We start from the raw sequence: 22,010 nt of genomic DNA on the forward strand, positions 1-22,010 counted from the left end.
GACGGGGACCCGGGAACGGTCTCTGGTTGTCAGAACTGGGATTTTATTAAATTGGAAATCCTATTAACAATGAGGTCAGACGGGGTCATCAGGGAGAGGTTTCGAGGCTGGGGTGGGAGGTAGCCGGTTTTGGCTGCGGCCACTGTGGACCACGATGTCGTCGTATTCATCCTGGGGACAAAGGGGGCAGGCACAGGGGCTCAGGCGGCTGTCACCCCGCCTGCTGTCCAGCTGCTTCCACCCACCCCGACAGCTGGGTCTTGTCTCGAAGCCCCAGCTCGCCCAGTCATCCTTCAACTTCCCTGCTCTTAGTTTTCCACACACCACGTTCAAGGTCACCTGTGTTCTCCCACCACCACTGCCTGGGCTCCGGCCCCACTGCTCTGCCAGTACTTAGGCAGCCACAGCCACTGGGGTCTCCCTCCTCCGCCCCCTCCCTCTGCCTCTACCCAGATTCCTCGCCACCCCCCCCCAACATCGTCCCTGCCCAGAGTGGAGTCTCTGCCACCTGGGTTCTCCAACGCAACCTCCTCACCGGAGGTCTCTCCCCACTGCCGCCAGGGTTGGAATCAGTGCTTCCCGGAGCCTGAGTTCTCCGACTCCTGCCCTGTGAGATCACTCCCTACGCTGTCAGCCACCATTGCCAACCAGTACCATTACCAGTCACCACGATCGAGGTCTTTTCTCTAACTCTGCCCGAGTTCCACCTCTGCCCTTGCCTTCGGTTCCCCACCACCACTACCCGCGTGCTCCCCACCACCCCTGCCCAGGTCTCCCCGCACAGCTGCCCGACTTCTCGAATCACAGCAGCCCAAGGTCAGTCTCAACGTGCTGCCTAATGTCTCTTCTCCCCCTTCCCGCCTGCCCGTTTACCCTGACCCCCCGGCCGGGCCGCCCGGTCTTGCCCCCCCACTCACGCCCTCGTCCCCGCTGTCACTGTCGCTACTGCTGCTGCAGGGGCCGGGTCTGTCGTCCTCGTCCTCGGGCTCAGCGGCTCCATGTGCACGGAGAAGGCGGGCGAGGATGGGGTTGGGCCGGAGCGTGGCACTACCCAGTGGGGTGCGGCCACCGTACATGCGGGCGGCAGGGTCGGCCCCTGCCCTCAGGAGAAGCTCCAGCACGTCGGCTGCTTGGGCCTCCACTGCCAAGTGCAGGGGGCTCCGGCCGCACGTGGGCTCCTGCGAGGCGCAACAGAGGGGTCAGAGAGGCCCTGCCCTACTCTGGGGGCCAAGCCTCCCTGCCACATCCTCTCCCCAGGGCAGCTCACCGGTTTGTTGAGGTCAGCTCCAGCCTCCCGGAGCAGCCGGACCATCTCTGCATCTTTGTGGATGACGGCCACGTGAAGCGGGGTATGGCCTGTGGACAGGGCGACAGGTGTCGGACGATGGGGGTGAGGGGCCTGGGCCTCAAATGCCAAGGTCCCAGGGGACGGCTTTGTGGCCTGAGGAGACTGAGTTTGGGGTACAGCTCCTGATTTCCTGGGTATGTCAAAGAGGCTTCTGCAGCCCAAATGCCTACGTCTCGGTGGTCTGGAACTTACTGGGGGTGCCAATGCCCGGCTTGTGGCATGTCTGGGGCTTATGGATGAAGAGCCTGGGGGCTTTGGACGGGAGGCCTGGATCTTGGGACCAGGAGACCGAGTCTCTGGTCTTTACTTCACAAAGGGCCTGGACCCCAAATTCCTGGGTCCCGAGTAGTTGAAGGGCCTGCAACCTTAGAAGGTGGAGTGGGTCCTAGACACGGGGTCCTGGGTGATCTCAGTCCCTTTGTGGAAGGGGCTTAGGTCCAGGCAGTCGGGCTTAGAGGTGGGGGAGCCGAGACTCAGATGTCTTTTTTCTCATGAGGCCTGGCTGAGGGCTGTCCTTGAACCCAGTGTCAATCTCTGGGAACCTGGGCCTTGAGTTCCCTCGTCCCGGGCGGGCTGGAACCTGTGGCTGGCGAGAGGGTGGGAGCTGTGCCTTCAGGCTGGGCAAGCTGGACCCAAGAACTGGATCTTAGTGGCTCCAGGCCTGTGGGTGACAGGTCTGGGCCCCACGTGGTCCGGGTGCCGAGTTCCACATGACCAAGTCTCAGTAATCTGGGGCTCGACTGGGGACCGTTCCCAATGCCTGGGCTCCTGAAGCCTCGGTATTATTCCCCAAGGGGCTGGGTCTTGAGTCAGGAGAACCGAGCCCAGGGCCAGGAATTCTCGCTCCGCCTGGGAGCCCGAGCCCTGCCCGGTGCCTGAGAACCCCTCACCCTCATAGTTTTCAGCCTCCAGCTGCAGCTTCCAATCCTCCTCGCTCTCGTCATCTTCCTTCTCCGAGTCGGGGTCGGGGTACGAGGCGACAGGCAGGCGGTCGGCGTCAGAGGTGCGGTCGGGGCCCTGAGCGAGGTAGGTGTTGGGGGCTCCCCTGGCGCACCGGGGACGGGGCTGGAGTAGCACACGGGCGCAGGCGTGTGCCCTCATGCGACAGGCCAGGTGCAGTGCCGTGTGGCCCCCGCGCTCCGCCACACGCAACCCGGCACCCGCCGCGTACAACTTCTCCACTGTGGAGGCCTCCCCCAGGATGGCTGCCAGGTGAAGGGCTGTCTGCGGGAGCAGAGGGCAGGGATCAGGGGGTGCACGGAGAACCCAGTCCCAAGCCCTAAACTGTCCCCGGGGGGCTCACCTGGCCCAGGTCATTCTGTAAGTCCAGATACTCGGTGCCAGCCGCGAAGCCTAGGAGGAAATCCAGGAAGGGCTCATGCTGATGAATCACCGCCAAGTGCAATGCCCTGAAGACAAAAACAGGGAGCAGAGCATAGAAGTCTGGAACCAACTGTCAGGAATCTAGGAGGGTCAGGTCAGTTAAGTCAGCATATTTGTTTAATCAGCGCTTTGGTTTTTAAAAATGTGTTAAGTTTATTTATTTACTTTGAGAGAGAGAGAGAGAAAAAGTGAGAGTGGGGGAAGGGCAGAGAGAGGGAGAGAGAGAGAATCCCAAGCAAGCTTCCGCACTGTGGGCGTGGAGCCCGGTGCGGGGCTCGAACCCACGAACCGCGAGATCATGACCTGAGCTGAAGTCGGATGCTCAACCAACTGAGCCACCCAGGCGCCCCTAATCGGTGTGTATTAAGTAGGACTTCTACTGCCTCCCAAGACGAAATAACAGGGACCAGATTTCCCTCCCGTCTGAATCAATCAAAAAAATCTGACAAACTATGGTATAGGAAGCAACAGTTTTCCAGATACTAGTCCTCATGCAATGAATGACCATGATTCCTAAAGAGGAAACAAAATGAGGTGAGCCCTTCAACTGATTGCCAAGTTTACCGTCTTGAGAGTAGACACCGCACAGAGAGGGGCCTGGCAGGTTGCATACTAGGCAAGAAGGAGTGGAGGCTGGGGAAGGCAGGCAGCTAGAGTCAGAGGACAGAGAACCCAAGAGGAGAGGGCTGAACAGGGAGAGACCCTGGGGGGTCTACAGAGGGGCCTCTCGAGTATTTGGGAGAGTGCTGATTAACGCAGGGGTGTGAAGAAACCATCCAAAAAGATTAGGGAAACATGCCCATCACTCACAGGAGACCAGGAATAATGTCTGTTCCCACCAATCAGACTAGGAAAAACCCAAGGACCTTGGGTAGAATACTCTGGAAGGTTCTTACCTCAGTTGTGGGGAATAATAAGCCCTAGATGAGGGCTGCTCAGGACCCACCCAACAAATCATAAAAGCAAAACCCCAAAGGATCAATCCGCTTACAAGTAGTTGGGTTTTTTTTGTTTTTTTTTTTTAATGTTTATCTACTTTTGAGAGAGAGAGAGACAGACAGGCAGAAGGCAAGTAAGGAAGGGGGGCAGAGAGAGAGAGGGAGACACAGAATCCCAAGCAGGCTCCAGGCTCTAAGCTATCAGTACCGAGCCCGATGTGGGGCTCAAACTCACTAACCGTGAGATCGTGACCTGAGCAGAAGTCAGACACTCAACCAACTAAGCCACCCAGATAGCCCGAATTGCTTACAAGTAGTTTAACTGCATCCCAAAACAACACTCAACAATATTTATAGGAATCCACAACTTGCTGGCCTAACAAGGTAAAATTCACGATAGTTGGCATCTAATCAAAGATTACCAGGTAGGCAAATAAGCAGGAAAACATGATCCATAATGAGAACGATCAATCAGTTGAAATTGACCCAGAAATGACCCAGATGTTAGAACAAAAACATTAAAAGAGTTCATTATAAGTGAATCTCAAACATTCAAAAAGTTAAGTAGAGACATGGATGATTAAAAAAAAAAAAAAAAAAAAGACTCAAACCAAACTCCTAGTGATAAAAACTATAGCATCTGAAATGAAAAATACACTGGATGGGATTAGTAGCAGATTAAACACAGCAGGAAAAAAAGATTAGCAAACTTGAAGACTTCACAATAAGAGCTACTCTTAATGAAACACAAGAGAACATTTTTTTTTAACGTTTATTTATTTTTGAAAGAGAGAGAAAGAGACAGACTGCGAGCAGGTAGGGGTGGAGAGAGACGGAGACACAGAATCCAAAGCCGGCTCCAGGCTCTGAGCTGTTAGCACCGAGCTGGTTGCGGGACTTGAACTCAGAAACTGCGAGATCGTGACCTGAGCCGAAGTCAGACACTTAATTTAATTTTCCAAATCCACAGATCCAAGAAGCTCAGTGACTCCCAAGAACAAGAAATACTGGGAAAAAAAAAAACAAAAAACAAAAAACTATGCAAAGGCCCAACATAAAAGTCCTGTTCAAAACCAATGATGAAAACAAAAATTTCACACGAGCCAGAGACAAAACTACTTTAAGTACAGAAAAATAAAAATAAGGCAAGGGAACACAATGGAGCACCATTTTCAAGTATTCAGACAGTCAACCCAGAATTCTTTAACTCAGCGAAAACGTCTTTCAAACACAAAGACAAAATAATGACGCCGAGAAAACTCATCAGCAGCAGACCCGTATCACCAAAGCAGCATTAAAGGAAATCTGCGAGCAAAAGGAAAATGACATCAGACCACAATACGAACTTACAGAAAAGAATAACGAAAACTGAAAATAGTAACTATGTGGGTCAATATGGAAGATTTTTTTTCTCTTGTTACTGTAAGGCTCTTCAGAAGGTAATTTGGAAAAATAGTTGAGTGTTTAAACAAAAATACTAACAAAGTATGGGGGAGTTTAGGACACACGTGTAAATAGAATGTATGGCAACAATAACGTGGAGGCCAGGAGGGGACAAATGGAAATACATTCTCTTCTGAAGTTCTTTCATCTTTTACCATATGTGATATGACATATAAGCCAAAAAAAGCAGAAGTCAGCAAACTTTTTCTATAAAGGCCAGTTAAAGATTTTAACTGATTTAAAATAAATAAAAAGATTTAACTTTGTGGATCCTACCGTGTCTCTTTTAAACTTTTTTTTTTTTTAACGTTTATTTATTTTTGAGACAGAGAGAGACAGAGCATGAATGGGGGAGGGTCAGAGAGAGAGGGAGACACAGAATCTGAAACAGGCTCCAGGCTCTAAGCTGTCAGCACAGAGCCCGATGCGGGGCTCGAACTCACGGACTGCGAGATCGTGACCTGAGCCGAAGTCGGCCGCTCAACCGACTGAGCCACCCAGGCGCCCCCTACCCTGTCTCTTTTAACCTACTCAGCTCTGCCCTTGTGATACAAAAGCAGCCACTGGCAGTATATAAATGACCCCGCATGACTGTATTCCAACATAACTTTCTTTGTGCAGTCTGAAATGTGAATTTCACGTAACTTTCACTTGCGGCAAACTATTATTCTCTTCTGATTTTTTTCAACCATTGAAAATGTAAAAACCATTCTTAGCTCACAGCCTTACGAAAGCAGATGGCTGGCCAGATTTTGCCTGGAGGCCACAGTTGGCCAACCATTTAAATAACAGAACAAAGAGAAAGTTAGTAAAGCCAGAGGGCCTGGCTGGCTCAGTCAGTAAAGCATGGTTGTGAGTTCTAGGTTGTCAGTTTGAGCCGCACGTTGGGAGTAGAGATTACTTAAAAATTTTAGTCGGTTAAGCATCCGACTTCAGCTCGGGTCATGATCTCATGGCTCTTGGGTTCGAGCCCCGCGTCGGGCACTGTGCTGACAGCTCGGAGCCTGGAGCCTGCTTTGGATTCTGTATCTCCCTCTCTCTCTGCTCCTCCCCTGCTGGCACTCTCTCTGTCTCTGTCTCTCTTTCAAAAATAAATAAACATTAAAAAGTTTTTTAAAAAAAAATAGAGAACACTGCACCCAACAACAGAATATCCATTCTTTTCAAGTGCACACATAATGTTCTCCACCATAAAACAATTCTCAATAAGTTTAAGAGGATTCAAGTCACATAAAGTATGTTCTCAGTCTACAATGGAATTAAATTGAAAAGCAATTAAAAAAAAAAAAAAGGGCACCTGGCTGGCTCAGTCAGAAGATCATGTGACTCCTGATCCTGGGGTCATGAGTTCAAGCCCCGCATGGGGTGTAGAGATTACTTAAATAAATAAAACTTTTAAAAAAATCAATTTAAAAAGGGACATTTGGAAGACCTTCCAAATACCTTGAAACTATATAACATACTTCTAAATAATCCACTGGCCAAAGAAGAAATCAAAAGAGAAATTAGAAAGTATATTGAATTAAATGAAAATGAAAACACAGTATATCAGAATTTGTGAGACTGCTAAAGCAGTACTATGGGAAATTTATAGCATGAAACACCTATATTAGAAAAGAAAGGTCTCAAATGGATAAGCTCAGCTGCCACCTTAAGAAACAAAAAAAAAAAAAAAAAAAAGAAAAAGAACAAATTAAACCCAAAGTAAGCAAAAGAAGGGCAAGAATGAAAGTCAGAACAGAGATCAATGAAATAGAAAGCAAAAATCCAATAAAGAAAATTAATGAAACCTAAGCTGGTTCTTCAAAAAGATCACTATTTCCTGAGTGCGTATTATGGGTCAAGCACTGTTCGGTCACTAAGGACAGAAGAGTGAACACAATGAACAAAACACCCAGTACAATCCGTCACAGGGGCCTTTACAACCATTGTCCCTTCTACATGGAGTCCTCCCCCCCCCCCAAATAATTCACTGGTCTCATTTTCCTGCTTTATTTTTTCCCAAATACCTTACTACCTTGAGACATACCATTTCCCTGCCTTTCTTTTATATTGTTTTTCATTTTTCTGTCTTTCTTCCTTTCCTCTCTCTTTCGCTCATTCTCACTTTGTGTCTTTCTTTCCTTCTCTGACCCTTTCTTTCCTTCTTTCTCCTTTTTTCCCTCCCCGCTTCCTTCCTGTCTTCCTGTCAGTCCATCTGTCCTATCGATATACCCACCCTTGGAACGCAAACTCCACAAGGGTTTAAGCTTTTGTCTGTTTTCTTCACTGCTTTATCACAGCACCTAAAACAGGCCCTGGAACCTGGTAGTGTTCAATAAATATTTCACACGTGAACCCTGCTATAATGGAGCTTACGTTTTCTCTTTGAATGTAAGATTTTAAGATCAGTGCTCAGAAGGTAGAATCTTGGAGTCAAGGCCAAGTATTAATTTTGGAAATCTAAGTCCCAGGCTCATAAAGCAGGAGCTAAGGATCAAAGATCATATTTGGAGGTAGGAGGTCAGGAGGGGGGGCTGTCTGAACTACAGCTCTAACAAAGGTCTCAGGAATAAGGTCAGGAAGATCAATAGAGTTTTGAGATCAATGGATAGGGATGTGGAGCTCTCTATGAACCAGAGTTCAAGAAAGGAAGATCAGAAATTAAGGCGCTAAGATCAAAGTTGGACAGTAAATTGTTTTTACTGAGGTGAGGGCTTGGCGGTTAGGGATCAGAAAGTCAAGCATCACAAGTTAGACTTAGGAGTGAAAGGTTAGGAAGACGGGTTCAGAGACTAATAAGGAATCAGACGTCGGATCCTTGGGCCCGGTTTGGCAGCCTAAGGTTCACTCACGTGTCCCCATCCTCAGTGACGTAGCCGAAGACGAGGGGCGCCCACGACAGACCCGGGCCCAGCTCGGCGCCCAGCCCCGGTCCTCCGGGGGCTGCTGCGTCCGGACCCAGAGAGCCCAGTCCACTGTCGCACCATTCGTCGGCCTCCGCAACTTTCCCCAAGCACGCGACCCCCGCCATAGCCCCCGACGCCTCAGGGGTCCCAGCGGCCGCCCGCCTATAACTAAGCTCTGCCTGAAGTCCTGGCGCTTCCGCCCTGCGGGGAATTCCCCAACACTCCCCCTGACTTATCCAATCAGAGTGAGGTAAAGAGTACGCGCCCCGCCCCCTTACCACACCATGACCAATCAGAGTATTCAGATGGACCGCGACTCTCTACCCATTCCCACATTTTCCGGGCGCCCTTTACCAACATGGCTGCCGGCGCGGAGCCCTCTGGGACTCGTAGTCCTCCTGTCCGCAAGTCTTTCTAACCTAAGAGCCGCTCCCCGGACGTTGTGTGAAAGCCTGTATGCATCCGCGATGGTTGCTGGGAGTTGTAGTTCTCTGCCAGGTCTCTGCCCCTCCTGTTTCCGGTGCCGTCACGGGACAGAGCAGTCGGTGACAGCACCGAGGGCCCCCGCCCCGCGCCCATGGCCGAGCCGGACCGTGAGTCGGGGGCCCCGGTGGGAGGGTCGGGCCGCGCCGGGGCCTGGCTGAGGGCTGCAGGCCCCGGGGCCCGAAAATGGGCATGGTGGGGCTGGAGGTTGGGACTGCATGGCGGAGAGTGGGATTGGGGGTACGGGAGGTCGTTGCCAAGTGATCCATCCTGCTAGATTGTTGGGTTTCTGGGTCGCGAGATTTTGAGGGTCCGTTTGCCACGTCCCCCAAGTTACTAACGATCGCCTGTTTCTCGCACCTTGGTTGCTGGGGACCCTCGTTGCTAAGGATTTAGATTGCCGCAGACCCGGTTGCTGAGGGTACCTGGTTGTTAGGGGGAACTGTAGGATGCTAGGGGACCCCTGGCGTCCCTTCCTATCTCTTCCCTCTAGTTCCTGCGTCCCCCCTAAACATACCATCCCCACTGCACCTCCCTTTCTAAATTCGTCTCTAGTCAGAGTATCTCTTCTTATCTCTTGTCTTCCTTTTTAAACTTCCCTCTGTTTGTAAACCTAACCCTCCCTGGATTCGCGCGCGCTCACACACACACACACACACACACACTCACTCACTCACTATTTCCTTCCTCACTTCTCCTAAGTCCTCATCCTGCCCTGTATGCCTTACTTTCTCCTCCCTCTCCTAAACCTTCCTGCCCCAGGCTCTTTGTCCCTCACTAACCACCTCTCCTGCCAGTACTGTCCACTGTAATATCTGCTTCCCCCTCCATCCCTTCCCTCCCTCTGCTCCATTTTTGCCACCTCTTCCCACCCCAGTATAATTAGGTTGGTGGGTCTTCTTGCCCCCTGCCCTTGTGCTTTGAAGCCCTTCATTCCCCCTTAACTGTGCCCCGCACTGTAACCACGTCTGCTCCCCCTCCTCCCCCAGCCTCTGACCCTCTGGAGACCCAGGCAGGGAAGGTGCAGGAGGCTCAGGTGAGATTTGGGGAAGGGTGGAGGGAAGGAGAGAGATGCACTTGTTCCCGCACCCCACACTGGGGGGGGGTGGTGGCAGAGGGGAGACAGTTACCCCAGGGCCCTCAGCTCACTGCCCCAGTCCCTTGCCCCAACTCCCGGTTCAGCCTCCTGGGGAATGGTGGATTCTGGGAATTGTCAGAGAGGGGTGTGCCCCCTTAACTCCAGGCCTGCCCTCCCAAACTTTTCTCTTTCCTTGCCCCCTACCCCTGTCCTTTCTGAACTTCATTTATGCTGGGCATGGAAGAGACAGATACCCAGTTTGATCACAGAACTCACAGATCTCATGGACAAGTGACTAGAAAATGACCCTACAGGGTGATTCTGAAAGTAGCTCAAGGAAGAGTAAACTTCGTGGGGCCACAGGGATTCCAGCCAGTCCCTTCCCAGGAGGAATCCACAGGCTGGGCTAGGAGTCAGACTGAGATACAGACACATCACAGTGAGCGAAGAGTGACTTAGAATTTTCTTAGGCAGAGTGAGAAATGGCACTCCACGCAGAGGATACAGCTTGTGCAAAGACTGGGGGACACGAAGTGTGTAATGTGGTCAGCAGTCAGGTGGCTGGGAGTGGTTAGCTTGTTATATTCGAGGTTAGCATTTATTGAGTCCTTATTCCAGCCAGGTACTCTGCTCAGGGCTCTGTGTACATCATCTCATGTCGTCTTCCCAGAATCCCTGGGGGGAGCAAGACCTATTGTGGCCATTTTACAGATGAGGAGTCCGAGGCAGAGCTGTTAAGCGACTTGTCCTCTGTCCCCCAGCTAGAAGAGCAGGGACTGCTTTGCAACCTACAGCACCCGGCACATTGCCTTCTGGACACCTCAGGGAGAGGTAGACAGGACACCTCACAGAGGCTTGAAGGCCCCACCAGCACCTCCGGCTCCCGCTTAGGCCAAGTGGCTCCCACACGCGGGGCAGGGCCCTCGAGTCCTTCCACAGAGCCTCACTGTCCGCTGCTGAAAGAATGCCAGGCCACCCACAGACGCGAGATCACTGTTCAGATGTAGGGCAGCGCCGAAGCTGGAATGCTTAAAGCCCCTGACAGATGCGGGGCAGGGCCACGCTGAGGGGGTAAAAGCCTCCTGCCAGGCCAGGGCTTCTCCCTCGCCTGGCTCCTAGGGCTCAACCACTGTCACAGCAAAAGGTTTAATGTTCAAAAGGGATCCTCAGTCCCAGAAAGAGAGATCCGAGGATGTAAATTGCAGCATTGTCTGTGACAGGCCAAAAACTGGAAACAGCCCAAATGCCTGTCAGCAGACGGGTTAAATGAAGTATAGTGCGTCCTTACAATGCAACACTATGTAGCTTTTTTAAAGGAGGAGCTGGATCTATAATATATTGTTCTGCGGAAACCGCGAGGTGCAGCATCGTACTATGGTAGGACCCATTTCTGGAAAAATAGTGAGTTTTATAGGCAGAGAAAAAAATCTAGAGCGATTGCCATTCTGCTGTTAATAGTGGTTATATTGACCCGGGGTGGGTGAGGGAACTCGAGGCAAGCGCCTCAAGTCGTACATTGTCTAATGGCCAGAGTTTTTGCAAAGCTTATGTAATCTTAGAAAGCGATAATAATAATAAAAAAAAATGTAAATACGTTTGGAAGGGCAGTTCCTATTCAAAAAGGCTTGGAACCAGAGCAGAGAATGATGGGGGAGGGGCTGGTCGGAGGGGTTTTAAGCAGGAGAATGGGTTGGTCAGAACTGTGGTTTTTGCGAGGTCCATTGCAGGACCCAGCCCTGCGCACAGCAGGTATCCGTTCGTTCAGTGGTGGATGGTTCTGGAGCAACTGCCAGGGGCCAGACCCTGTTGTTGGTTGGTGCTGGGCATCCGGCGGCGAACACGAAAAGTCCCTGCCATCTTGGAGCTGACATCATGTCAGACTCCATACGCGGGGGTGATTGGACGGTTAGACTGGAGAAGCCAGCAAGAGGGGCCCTTGGAGCCGAGGGGGTGGTGGCCTGACACAGCCAGGCCATCACCCCGAGGGCCGTCGAGTAGATCGGAGGTGAAGGCTGAGGCTGGGAGCTCAGGGAGGAGGCCAGGACAGGGACCCCGGAGGGGGAACAGGCTGGACCCAGGTGGAGCCCTGGGCAGGGAGACGCATCATGGCAGGAGGGCAGGAGAAGGAAACAAAGACTCGGGGACAGAAGCCACACTGAGCTAGGACCTAGGAGGAAGAGCAGGTTCAGGAGAGATGCTAAGGCCAGTTTGGAACACGGTGGGAAAGAGAGGGCAGGGGTCACTTCGGGGGAGGCATCCAGGAGGCTGCGGGAACCCCGTATCCGGGGACAAAGAGGTAGCATCATCAATGCCCGGGCCAAGGCCATGAGGCAGCTAGCCCAGGAAAGGTGGAGAGAGGAAGTAGGGAAGGCCCAGGACAGAGTCTCAGACCCGCCATCTGGGGGCCTGATCGAGGGGAGGAGTATACAACGAGATGGATGTGTCGGAAAGGCGGTGTCCGGGGCTTCGAGCAGGAGAGTCCAGGGCCCCAGGGTGAGGACCGAGGCGTCTCCACTGGCATCATTCACAGGAGAGACCGGAGTGAGGGGGGCTGCAGGGGCGCCGGAACCCCGCCGGCTGCTGCTTGGAGCACCTGTCGTAGGTTAACCACTTCATCTCAGGTGGCCCTCCGAGGCAGTGCCCTCCGAGCTCCATTCCCGAGATACAGAGCGTCAGGCTCAGAACAGCCGAGAACGCACAGGCCGCTGCGCGCTCCTCGGGAGTAGCAGGACCAGGTTTCCAGCCCAGGCAGCCCACCCCAGAGCCCGCACGCCGGGGCCCCCCCCCCCCCCCCCCCCCCCCCCCCCCCGCACCTCACTTCCTCGGGCCCACTCCCAGCCGGAGGCCTTTCCCCCAGACCCAGGTGCCACCCTCCCCTCTCCTCCCTCCCTCACCCCACTTCTGGGGCCTGCTCACCCCACCCCCACCCCTTCCAGGACTCAGATTCAGACACTGAGGGAGGAGCGGCTGGCGGAGAGGCCGAGAGTGAGTATCTTCCCCGGGAACAGGGTCCCGGGGGAGCCGCCTCGGGCAGGGATCCCATTTCTGCCCCTCGCCGCCACCGAAGGTGACGTTCAAAGTATGTCATAATGGGTGCGGAGCCAGCGCCCGAGGTCCCTGGTTGCGGGAGGGTGGGTGGGGGATCCCGGGGCGGGGCCCCTGAGCACCCGGACCGAACGCCCACCCTGCTGTTCTCTCTCTGCTTTTTGGCCAGTGGACTTCCTGCGGCATTTCTTCTCCCAGACGCTGGGCCTGGGCACCCAGAAGGAGCGGCTGCTGGACGAGCTGACCCTGGAAGGGGTGACCCGCTACATGCAGAGCGAGCGCTGTAAGACCCGGGCCTGCTTTGCCCCTGACTTGCTTTTGCCCCGGCCACTTGAGCCATTCGCCATTCACACCTTTTGTTGGCAAGTAACACGAGGAGCCCAACGCACACGGCTTATTACACCGGGAAGAGGGTGCCGCCCCTCTCACTAAAACCCAGCACTGAGCACTGCTGGATTCAGAGGCTTCCATGATGTCAGAAACCTTAATAACCCCGTCCGGGGTTCATGTTGAGGTAGAGGTGGCACCTGGCAGTCCCGAAGGCCAGGACTAGCCCCTCCCACCGAAGAGGGCATCTTTCTTCCAGTGGTTCGAGCAAAATGGTTCAGGCCAAAGAGCAGAGAGTGGCTCCTGTTGGGGCCACGTTGGGTCAGACTCCTATCCCAAAACCCATCTCCGTGTCTCTGATTGGCCAGACCCGGGTCACACATCCATTGCTGATCGGCCGGGCCTGTTTGATAGAATGAAGGTGATGCCAACAGGAATACCTCGTAGGGTCCTTAGGGTGCCATAAATCAACAGAGATGGAAATGCCTGGAAGAGGGCCCGGAACAGAGCAAGATCCGCGGACCCTATGACAAGTATTACAGGAAGCGTGTTTCAGGGCTGGTACGTGGGTGCCTCTCTACCAGGTCACCGTGTCAGTGTCATTTATATTTCTCGCAAGTTGAGGTCACCAGAGTCTGGGAAACCGGGCCCTCGGCAGTCCTCAACTAGAACAATCGACCCTTTGAGGGTCCTGAACAGCCTTTTGTTGGGGACGTCTTCTCCCGTTTCCCTGTCCTCGGGCTGCTGCCTGCTCCCTGCTCAGGCATCCAGGCTTCGTGCCCTGAGCCTCCCTCTCCCGGGGCAGGCCGGCCAGCCGTCTGCAGGGCTCCTCCTGGCCAGGGTGCGCCCCGTAGAGAACACAGGCAATGGCCACAAAGCTTTTGTTCCTTCCGTCCTCCTGCACCTGGGTTTTAGGACAGTTGTCTCTAAGGCCGCCTACGAGGGGCAACAGTGAAGGACAGCAGTTAACCGAGCCCTCACCATATGCCAGCAACTGAGCTAAGCACTTGATAGGCGCCCTGTCATTTGATCTTCACATTGTACCTGTGAGGTCATCACAAGGGTGATCTGGACAGAGCAGGAAGCAGAGGCCCAGAGAGGCCGTGACTGGCTGCAGGGTCACACAGCTGGCAAGAGGCAGTCAGGACTCGACCCCAGGCCCCCTGAATCCAGACCACGTGCTCCCTCCCGTGTGGCCCCAGCTGGCCCCAGCTGTGCCTGGCCCGAGGGCATCCCGGAGCGGAGGGCCTCGTCACCCTTGCCATCCTCTTTTGCACAGGACACGCCAGAGGTAGCCGGTTCAGGGGCCTCACACTTGTGTCTGTCCATCAGCGATGGGCAGGTGCCAGGGTACCGCGTGGCAGGGCTGTCTGCCGGCCAGCAGCTGACGAGGCGATAGGACTATTTCTGCACAGCCCCGAGGATTTTTTGAAATGATTCAGCTCCTACCGTGTCTTCCCGTTTTCTTTTCTTTTGTTTTTATCATTTTTTTGAGTTTATTTATTTATTTTGAGAGGGGGAGGAGCAGAGAGAGAATGAGAGAGAGAGAGAGAGAGAGAGAGAGAGAGAGAGAGAGAAAATCCCAAGCAGGCTCCACGCTGTCAGCACAGAGCCCAATGCGGGGCTTGATCTCACGAACAGTGGAGATCGTGACCTGAACCGAGATCAAGAGTCGGGCGCTCAACTGACTGAGCCGCCCAGGCCCCCCTTCCTATCTTCTTTTCTGAAAGCTGGGGAAAATGGCGGAACAAAGTGCCTACATGTGTACAAATCCTGGGTCTCACGAAGTACAATTGACTCAAAAGAATAACAGCAGACACGTATATAGTGTTTGCTCAGTGCCGGGCACTGATCTAAGCTTTACATGAACGGATTCATTCTCTCGACGGCCCCGTGAAGGCAGTACTGTAAGGATGCCCAATTTACAGAGCAGGAAGCTGAAGCCCAGAGGGGAGATCTGAACTGAGACACCTCCCTCCTCACCGGTGAGCAGGAAAGAATGTGTATGATATGCTAGAAATAGATGGTCATCCAAGACTGTGTCCAAACGGTGAGGCGTGGGGGCGCCGGGGTGGCTCAGTTCGTTAAGTGTCCCAACTTCGGCTCAGGTCATGAACTCACGGTTCGCGGGTTGGAGCCCCCGCATCGGGCTCTGTGCAGACAGCTCAGAGCCTGGAGCCTGCTTCGGATTCTGTGTCTCCCTCGCTCTCTGCCCCTCCCCCGCTTGTGTTTTCTCTTTCTCAAAAACAAACAAACAGTTAAGGGGGAAGAAAAGGTGAGGTGTGGCCAGAGGTTTTTTTTACAATAAGCTGTAGCTCTTCGCCAGGACACCTGTGCCCCCCAGCCTTCTCACTAAGATCTCGTGCGCTTTCTCTAGAACTAGTCAGAAGGAGAAACTTCCCTCCGAGTGGCCTTTTCTCGAATCTAAGTTGGCATAATGTCAACCCGTAGACTCCTTGTCCCCATGCCGGCTCTTCCTTCAGTTGACTGTGTGACCCTTGCTCTCCCCTGGTTTCCTCATCTGTATAATGGGCGCGTTAACTCCCCCTGCCTCGAGGTGATTGGGAAGGCCATCCACGCATCTGAAACGTTGGCCCCAGGGCCTGGCACTGAGTGAACAGTCTTGGGGGCTAGGACGTTGTCGTTGGGGGGCTGAGCACACTGTCACATGATGCATAAACTCCTTTCCTCCAGGTCGCAGGGTCATCTGTTTGGTGGGAGCTGGGATCTCCACGTGTAAGTGCCTCCCTTCCCCCAGTAGCCATCCCCACGTTGGGGGCCCCCCCTTTCAGAGGCTGGGGGGGAGCCACGTCTGGGCCCTTGACAGAGGAGGATGTGGTATAGATGGGGCCGAGGTCCCTGACCCATCGCTCCCCGCCCCTCCTCCCCCAGCCGCGGGCATCCCTGACTTCCGCTCCCCATCCACGGGCCTCTACGCCAACCTGGAGAAATACCGTCTTCCCTACCCGGAGGCCATCTTTGAGATTGGCTACTTCAAGGTGTGTGTTGCCCGGGGAGGAACGTCTGTAATGGTGGGGGGAAGGGATCCCCTGACCGCAGGGCTCAGCTCACCGTCAGGATTCCGGTTCTCTCTCCCACAGAAACATCCAGAGCCCTTCTTTGCTCTTGCCAAGGAACTCTACCCTGGACAGTTCAAGGTGAGCTCTCTTTTCCCTGGTGGACAGGAAAGCGTGAGGGAACAGCAAGGCATGGGAAGGCTTCCCCTGGGGCCTCTCAGACAAATGTCGCATGGCTCTAGGCTGCCTGGGTCCAACTCCTGGTCGCTCACTTCCTGCCCTTGTGACCTTGAGCCTCAGTTTTCTCATCTGTAAAACGAAGCTGATGAGAGCCCATGAAACCTCTTGGAAGGCTTACCTGAATTAACAGTACACGTAAGACCCCAGACGGGAGCCAGGCCGATTGTGTACGGATCCCAACTCTGCACCTGTGCGATCTTGCAAGCTGTGCCTCAGTTTCCTCGTCTGTGAAATGGGGCTGGTGCCGGTCCGTGCCCCCCCCCCCCCCCCCCCCCCAGACCAACGTGTGATGGTTCCATGAGGTAAAACAGCCAGAGCGCCTAGAACAGTTCCTGGCTCATGCCGAACGTGCTGTGTCATTATCACGATGTTCCCATTGCTCCCCCGCAGCCGACCGTCTGTCACTACTTCATCCGCCTGCTGAAGGAGAAAGGGCTGCTTCTGCGCTGCTACACGCAGGTAGGCGGCCGCGGGCGTCCCTGGGAGGAGGGCTGGCCGGGTGGTCCTGGAGCCTCAGTGCCCCGCCCCCTGGCCCGCAGTGCGTCCCTTAGCCCCTCTCAGCCTCGGTTTCCCCTTCTGTGAAGCAGAGGCCAGGACAGCTTCACCCTTCGGGTCCGTGGTGGCGCGACAGCGAGCTCCTCTGGGAGCCATCCCGTGCGTAGTGAGACAGGACCTCACGTCTGGGGGCTGCCACGGGCACTGTAGATCTCGTGTTTGGTTAGGGGTTTCCGCACCCGGCCGAGCAGTGACTCGGTCTAACCGGATCTGTGCATTATGACCGTTTTCCACCTGCTGGACACGGAGCCGTTAGGAAGGGGCACCTTTAAATAATGTGCCCTAAGGCGTTGTACGTGCCACGGGCCATGGCTCACGCGTGTCAGGTGCTTAGCCGAGGCCTCGCCCTGGGGTTCTCTGGCAAGGACGGCTCACCTTGTTGGCTTCTGGACTAGTCAGCAAGATGTTCTGGGGGTCTCGCACCCCTAACGGTAAAAACTGCGCCCCTACCTTCGTTTTATGAATACGTGTTTTACGAGTGCCTGTGAATACGCATTGAAGTTACTCGATGTGAGGCGCCTGGGTGGCTCAGGCGGGTAAGCATCCGACTTTGGCTTAGGTCATGATCTCCCGGCTCGTGGGGTTGAGCCCTGCGTCCAGCCCTGCGTCGGGCTCGGGTCTGAGGCCTGCTTTAGATTCTGTGTCTCCCTCTCTCTCTGTCCCTCCCCGGTCTGCTTTCCCTCCGTCTCTCTCTTTCAAAAATAAAGACATTAAAACAATTATTTTTAATACATTACGTAATGTAGCAGTGATATCACGCTCTACGTGAGACCTCAGAACCCAAAATTATAAAAGAGAGAATACGTGAGCATGAAAGGGAGTCCTGATACTTCTCCCCGCACCTGGCTGCGTGGAGCCTGCAGCCCGCGAGGCTGCCACCAGGGGGAGGATGAATTTTTAAGTCCAGATTTCTCAGATGGGGTCAGGCGCTCCTGCCTAGCTGCCCAGGGCTGGTGGTGGCAGCCGGGGAAGGGACAGCCGCCTCCTTCCAGGAGGACACCACCACCCCCCCCAACTCCCCTGGCTCAGCAAAAACCCGACCTCTCTTCCCAGAGTCAGTTTTATCCACGGGACGTGGCTCACACATGATACAAAACGCTCACTCGAAGCCCAGTGCCTTCCGGGCACGATTTCCTGAAATCTGCAGCACGGCCCTCGTAGTCCTCTTCCGCCACGAGTGTTTACAGAGCGCAGGCCCCGTGCCAGGCCCTGCTGGCAGCGACATCCCCGCGCCCCCAGAGCTGCTTATCTCATGTGGGGAGAGAGACACTGGGCAAGATGGATAAGGAGGACATCTTGTCAACAAGGTGTCAGGGAAGGCCTCACTGAGAAGGGGCCATTTAGACAAAGACCTGGAGGGGAGAGTGTGTTCCAGCCGAAGGGAACAGCCAGGGCAAAGGTCCTGAGGTGAGACCGTATTCGGCGTGTCCGAGACGCTGGATCTGAATGAGCAGAGAGGACGGCAGTAGAGAATGGAGGAGGCGAGCTCAGTGAGGTGACAGGGACAGACCGCGGGGGATCTTGGGGCCGCAGGAAGGGCTTTGTCCTTTACGCCGCTGAGTAGGACGGTGCCGCAGGACAGGGGACGTGACCTGAGCCAGGAGTCCCTCCGGCTGCATATAGGGGACAGACCAGGGAGGAAGCTGCTGCGACGGTCCAAGCAGGAGAATATGGAGGCTGGCCCAGGGTGGGGGCCAAGGAGGGGAGAAGTGTGCGGGTTACCAATCTGTTTTGAAGGTGGAGCCGGCAGGCCGCCCTGAGCGCTCACTGCCCGGCTGTGCCTGAGGCAGAACCCCGTGAGCCCTCCCTGGGAAGCAAGCGGACTGCAGGCTGTGTGTGCGTGGAAACCGGCATAAATCCGTGCCGGGGTCCGGGGGAAGGCGCAGGCGGTTCTCCCCTACTCGCGGTATTTCGTGCACGGATTTGACTGCACCTGCCGCTCCAGAAGGGCCTATTACAGAAAACAGATAAACGTGGAGAACCGTGTTCCCCTCTCATGTGTCACGAAACCGTTCTTTGCCTTTCACACTTGTCACCCTCTCCGTCAACCTCGGCCGCTTTTTGAGTCACTGACCCAGTTTTCTGGAACACATTGTCTTCACTTCTTTCTGAATTGCGATGACACAGTGTTTTTGGAGCTCCGCATGACGCTATTTTTATCTCAAGATACAAGGATCCGTTCAAACATGAGAACGCTCGCCCTGTTGGCTCAAGCCACTGTGAGCGCCACAGCAAGGCAGCTTCTGGTCCTTTAAATATATACGTGGCACCTACACTCCACACAGGGCTTGTACTTGGCTTTCTTTAGCTTCTTGTGTGGAAGACCCTTCCATAGCTACTTCTTTCTTTTCTTTTCTTTTCTTTTCTTTTCTTTTCTTTTCTTTTCTTTTCTTTCTCTTTCTTTCTTTCTTTCTTTCTCTTCCTTTCTTTTTCTTCCTTCCTTTCTTTTTCTCCCTTCCTTTCTTTTTCTCTGTTTGTTTCTCTCTTTCTTTCTTTCTTTCAATTTTATTTTTAAGTAATCTCTACACCCAGCGTGAGAACTCGAACTCACAACCCCGAGATCAAGACTTGCACGCTCCACCAGCTGAGCCAGCCAGGCGCCCCAGCTTTTTCAAAGCTGCCATTGCCTTCGTGTCCATCAGGCGGGACACGGTGTTTTGAAACAAAAAGTGAGCCAAGGTCTAAAAAGCAAGAGATTCCAGATGAAAATCCAGACTTCAGAGGCGCCTGCGTGGCTCAGTCGGTTAAGCGTCCGACTTCGGCTCGGGTCACGATCTCACGGTTCGTGGGTTCGAGCCCCGTGTCGGGCTCTACGCTGGCAGTGTGGAGCCTGCTTGGGATTCTCTCTCTCCCTCTCTCTGCCCCTCCCCTGCTCCCTCTCTCTCTCTCAAAAAAAAAAAAAAAAATCCATACATAGGCAAACAAATAGACACATTCATATATAGTTTTCCCATAGCCTTTGTTCTTCTGTGCCTTTTAACATCTTGGAGAGATCATTTGAATATCGGAACATACAGGTCAGCCTCATTGTTTTCTTGTTTGTGGTTTCTCTATCAAAAGTGGCCTGAGAGAATAACAGAGGCATTTAAGTAGTTCTTTTACAGGCCCTTTATTTCTTTGCACGCACACTGCTGGCTCACGAGCGAGCGAGGCAGTAGACTGAGTCAAGTAACAAAGGCAAAACTAATGCAGGGGAGGGGACAGGCTGCAGAGAGTCTGGGAACAGTGGCTCTTGTCTGTGCATTTGGGGAACAGGCTGATCGCTGGCAGGGAGCAGAGAGAGCGGCTGGGGCCGTCTGCCCTTGAAAGAGAATCCTCTTGGCTGCTCGCGGAGTCTCAGCTGCGGGCCGCACGTGACCGGCCGTCTCTGTGTGGCGTCTGCGGGTGTGCTGTGTCACCACCTGCCTCTACAGCATTCCTCGCGGGCAAACAAAAGCTGCTCCCAAGGGGCTGCGTGCTCGAAGCAAAATGAGAGCACATATGTCTCTGTGGAAGAGAAGAATAGCCTTGCTTGATCTGACACGGAGAATACCTGTGTCTTAAAAGAACGCAAGTTAATATGACATCTCCGAAACAGCCCCCGGCGAGAAAGCCGACTGCTAAGTAGGAAGACAGTGATGGCAAAGAACCAAATAAACCCTCCTGATTCCTTTATCTATGTTGCTGCTTGGCCAGGCCTGCCACATACAGCTGTGCAGGTTGCGCACTGCACCAGGATGCCACATCTGAGGGGGCTCTATTTACAACGGAGGCATTGTAGGTTTGTACCTTAGTTTCGACAAATTTCTGGCAGGTGGCACTAACGCTGTGCGGCCCTGACGAAACAAATTTCCGGAAAGACGTTAGGAGAGGTGTCTGAGTGTGCAGAAGAACCCCATGCGGGCTGACGGTGGCCGTGGGCCTGGGCTCACAGACAGAGGAGTTTGGGCCCCACCTTGAGTCATCTGCGACTTCCACACTTTCAGTGGCACTACCGGGGCGGCCGGAGGAGTTTTACAGGCACACCCCGCCCCTTGCAGGCTCCTCCTGGCAACGCCCCGCTCCGCCTGCTGCCCCGGAGGGATGTGTCTCCTTGCTGAGCCTCTTCCCGCTGCCTCCTCTCCCTGCAGAACATAGACACCCTGGAGCGGGTGGCGGGGCTGGAGCCCGAGGACCTGGTGGAGGCCCACGGCACCTTCTACACGTCACACTGCACCAGCGCCCTCTGCCGACGGGAGTACACGCTAAGCTGGATGAAAGGTGAGGCGCCCCGGGCTCTCCTCGAGGGCAGGCCCCCTGCCGAGCAGCCACCGACGGGGCCTCCACGCCCCCCGCCCCCCGGGCACCCGTTCTGTCCTGCTCTGTGGCTCTTCTTAGCAGGCAGTGGCCGCCCCCCAAAGATGGGAGGGGGCAGCGGGGTTTCATCGCTCCCAGCGCCAGCTCACAGCAGGCTATAACGGAAGCAAGCTCCGGACCGAATTCAGCCACCCGCACAGATGCGCGTTGGCACAGAGGCCACCAGTTGGTCTGTTCTCTGCGGTCATGACACCCTCGCCCTTTGCCCTTTGAGGGGCTCTGATCTGACCGTACACGAGGGGCTCCTGGAGGCAAACGCAGCTGCATTCTGCAAAGAGCAGAACCGTCTGGTAGAACTTTCTGAGAGTGGGAGGAGGGAAATATTCCCGATCTGCGCTCTCCAGTATGGCAGCCAAGGTGACCAGGGAACTGAATTTTTCACCTTTCTTGTCGTTTTTATGAGTTGAGACTTTAAAAGCCAGGGCCGCGACCACCACGTTTGGACAGCCCTGTGCTAGAGGCACGGGATCCGATAGCCCGTGAGTCGGATTCGGGCAAGCAGATTCCATGGAGTGTGAGGCTCCGTCAGGGATGAAGGCAGAGGGCTGGCCCTAGAGGCGCAGGCTACGAGGCTTGCTAAAGTCTGAGTCCCTGTTCGTGGAAGGGCAGCGTGTCAAAAAAAAAAAAAAAAAGGGGGGGGGGGGGGCGGCAAAAAATTCGGCCGGTCCACATTTCTCGAATGCCAGTGAGAGCCTTTGCCTGACATCCATTGTGCGGCTGAGAAGTCACGCATTTCACCCAGGGAAAGCCATTTGTGACACTCTTTATGCTGGTTTCACAAAGCCCCTGGTGTCTGTGTGAGACGGGACAGCTGCAGCATTTGTAGCGGGACCTCCGGAGTGTGGCCTTTCTGCTAAAACGCCAGCTGACCACCCCCGGGGCGACGATTCTTGAATAGCTCTGGCGCGCGGGGGGGGGGGGGGGGGGGGG

The 22,010-nt window shown here is 54.3% G+C and overlaps 2 protein-coding genes and 1 long non-coding RNA gene across 9 annotated transcripts in view; 1 reads left to right on the plus strand and 2 right to left on the minus strand.

Annotated features, from left to right (window-relative positions):
- Nucleotides 1–21: 21 nt before the first annotated feature.
- Nucleotides 22–8,125, minus strand: NFKBIB (NFKB inhibitor beta). Of its 2 annotated transcripts, none has more exons than XM_049621331.1 (6): nucleotides 7,947–8,125; nucleotides 2,652–2,757; nucleotides 2,239–2,365; nucleotides 1,268–1,356; nucleotides 918–1,178; nucleotides 22–171 (listed from the first exon to the last, which is right to left on the minus strand). In XM_049621331.1, exons 1-6 carry the CDS (start codon nucleotides 8,123–8,125, stop codon nucleotides 76–78), a joined length of 858 nt encoding a protein of 285 aa, XP_049477288.1. In that variant the 3' UTR covers nucleotides 22–75. The 2 variants fall into 2 exon arrangements, with proteins under 2 accessions (XP_049477288.1, XP_049477287.1); XM_049621330.1 differs by having other exon boundaries at nucleotides 2,239–2,572.
- A 238-nt stretch (nucleotides 8,126–8,363) lies between these two features.
- The window catches only part of SIRT2 (sirtuin 2), a 17,693-nt gene continuing 4,046 nt past the window's right edge, over nucleotides 8,364–22,010 (plus strand). The window contains exons 1-9 of one of the 6 annotated variants that reach the window (XM_049621325.1): nucleotides 8,494–8,593; nucleotides 9,473–9,519; nucleotides 12,498–12,546; nucleotides 12,776–12,889; nucleotides 15,628–15,669; nucleotides 15,826–15,932; nucleotides 16,035–16,091; nucleotides 16,581–16,649; nucleotides 20,855–20,984. In XM_049621325.1, the coding sequence (XP_049477282.1) occupies nucleotides 8,578–8,593; nucleotides 9,473–9,519; nucleotides 12,498–12,546; nucleotides 12,776–12,889; nucleotides 15,628–15,669; nucleotides 15,826–15,932; nucleotides 16,035–16,091; nucleotides 16,581–16,649; nucleotides 20,855–20,984 (631 nt within the window). In that variant the 5' untranslated portion in view covers nucleotides 8,494–8,577. Of the gene's footprint in view, nucleotides 8,611–8,669; nucleotides 8,905–9,472; nucleotides 9,520–12,182; nucleotides 12,297–12,497; nucleotides 12,547–12,775; nucleotides 12,890–15,627; nucleotides 15,670–15,825; nucleotides 15,933–16,034; nucleotides 16,092–16,580; nucleotides 16,650–20,854; nucleotides 20,985–22,010 lie in introns of those variants that run through there. The other 5 variants (XM_049621328.1, XM_049621327.1, XM_049621329.1 and 2 more) reach the window with 5 other exon arrangements.
- The window catches only part of LOC125915482 (uncharacterized), an 11,011-nt gene continuing 8,836 nt past the window's right edge, over nucleotides 19,836–22,010 (minus strand). The window contains exon 3 of the long non-coding RNA XR_007455678.1: nucleotides 19,836–20,231. This is a non-coding gene — a long non-coding RNA (uncharacterized LOC125915482). The remainder of the gene's footprint in view (nucleotides 20,232–22,010) is intronic.

Source organism: Panthera uncia (assembly GCF_023721935.1).
Source record: "Panthera uncia isolate 11264 chromosome E2 unlocalized genomic scaffold, Puncia_PCG_1.0 HiC_scaffold_19, whole genome shotgun sequence".
Classification (NCBI taxonomy): Eukaryota; Metazoa; Chordata; class Mammalia; order Carnivora; family Felidae; genus Panthera; species Panthera uncia.

Coding starts and splice junctions, on each gene's coding strand:
- NFKBIB (XM_049621330.1), bottom strand. CDS start 8,125: ATGGCGGGGGTCGCGTGCTTGGGGAAAGTTGCGGAGGCCGACGAATGG. Junction 1,357..2,238: donor GGAGGCTGAAAACTATGAGG/GTGAGGGGTTCT, acceptor CCCTGTCCACAG/GCCATACCCCGCTTCACGTG. Junction 172..917: donor GTGACAGCGGGGACGAGGGC/GTGAGTGGGGGG, acceptor CTTTGTCCCCAG/GATGAATACGACGACATCGT.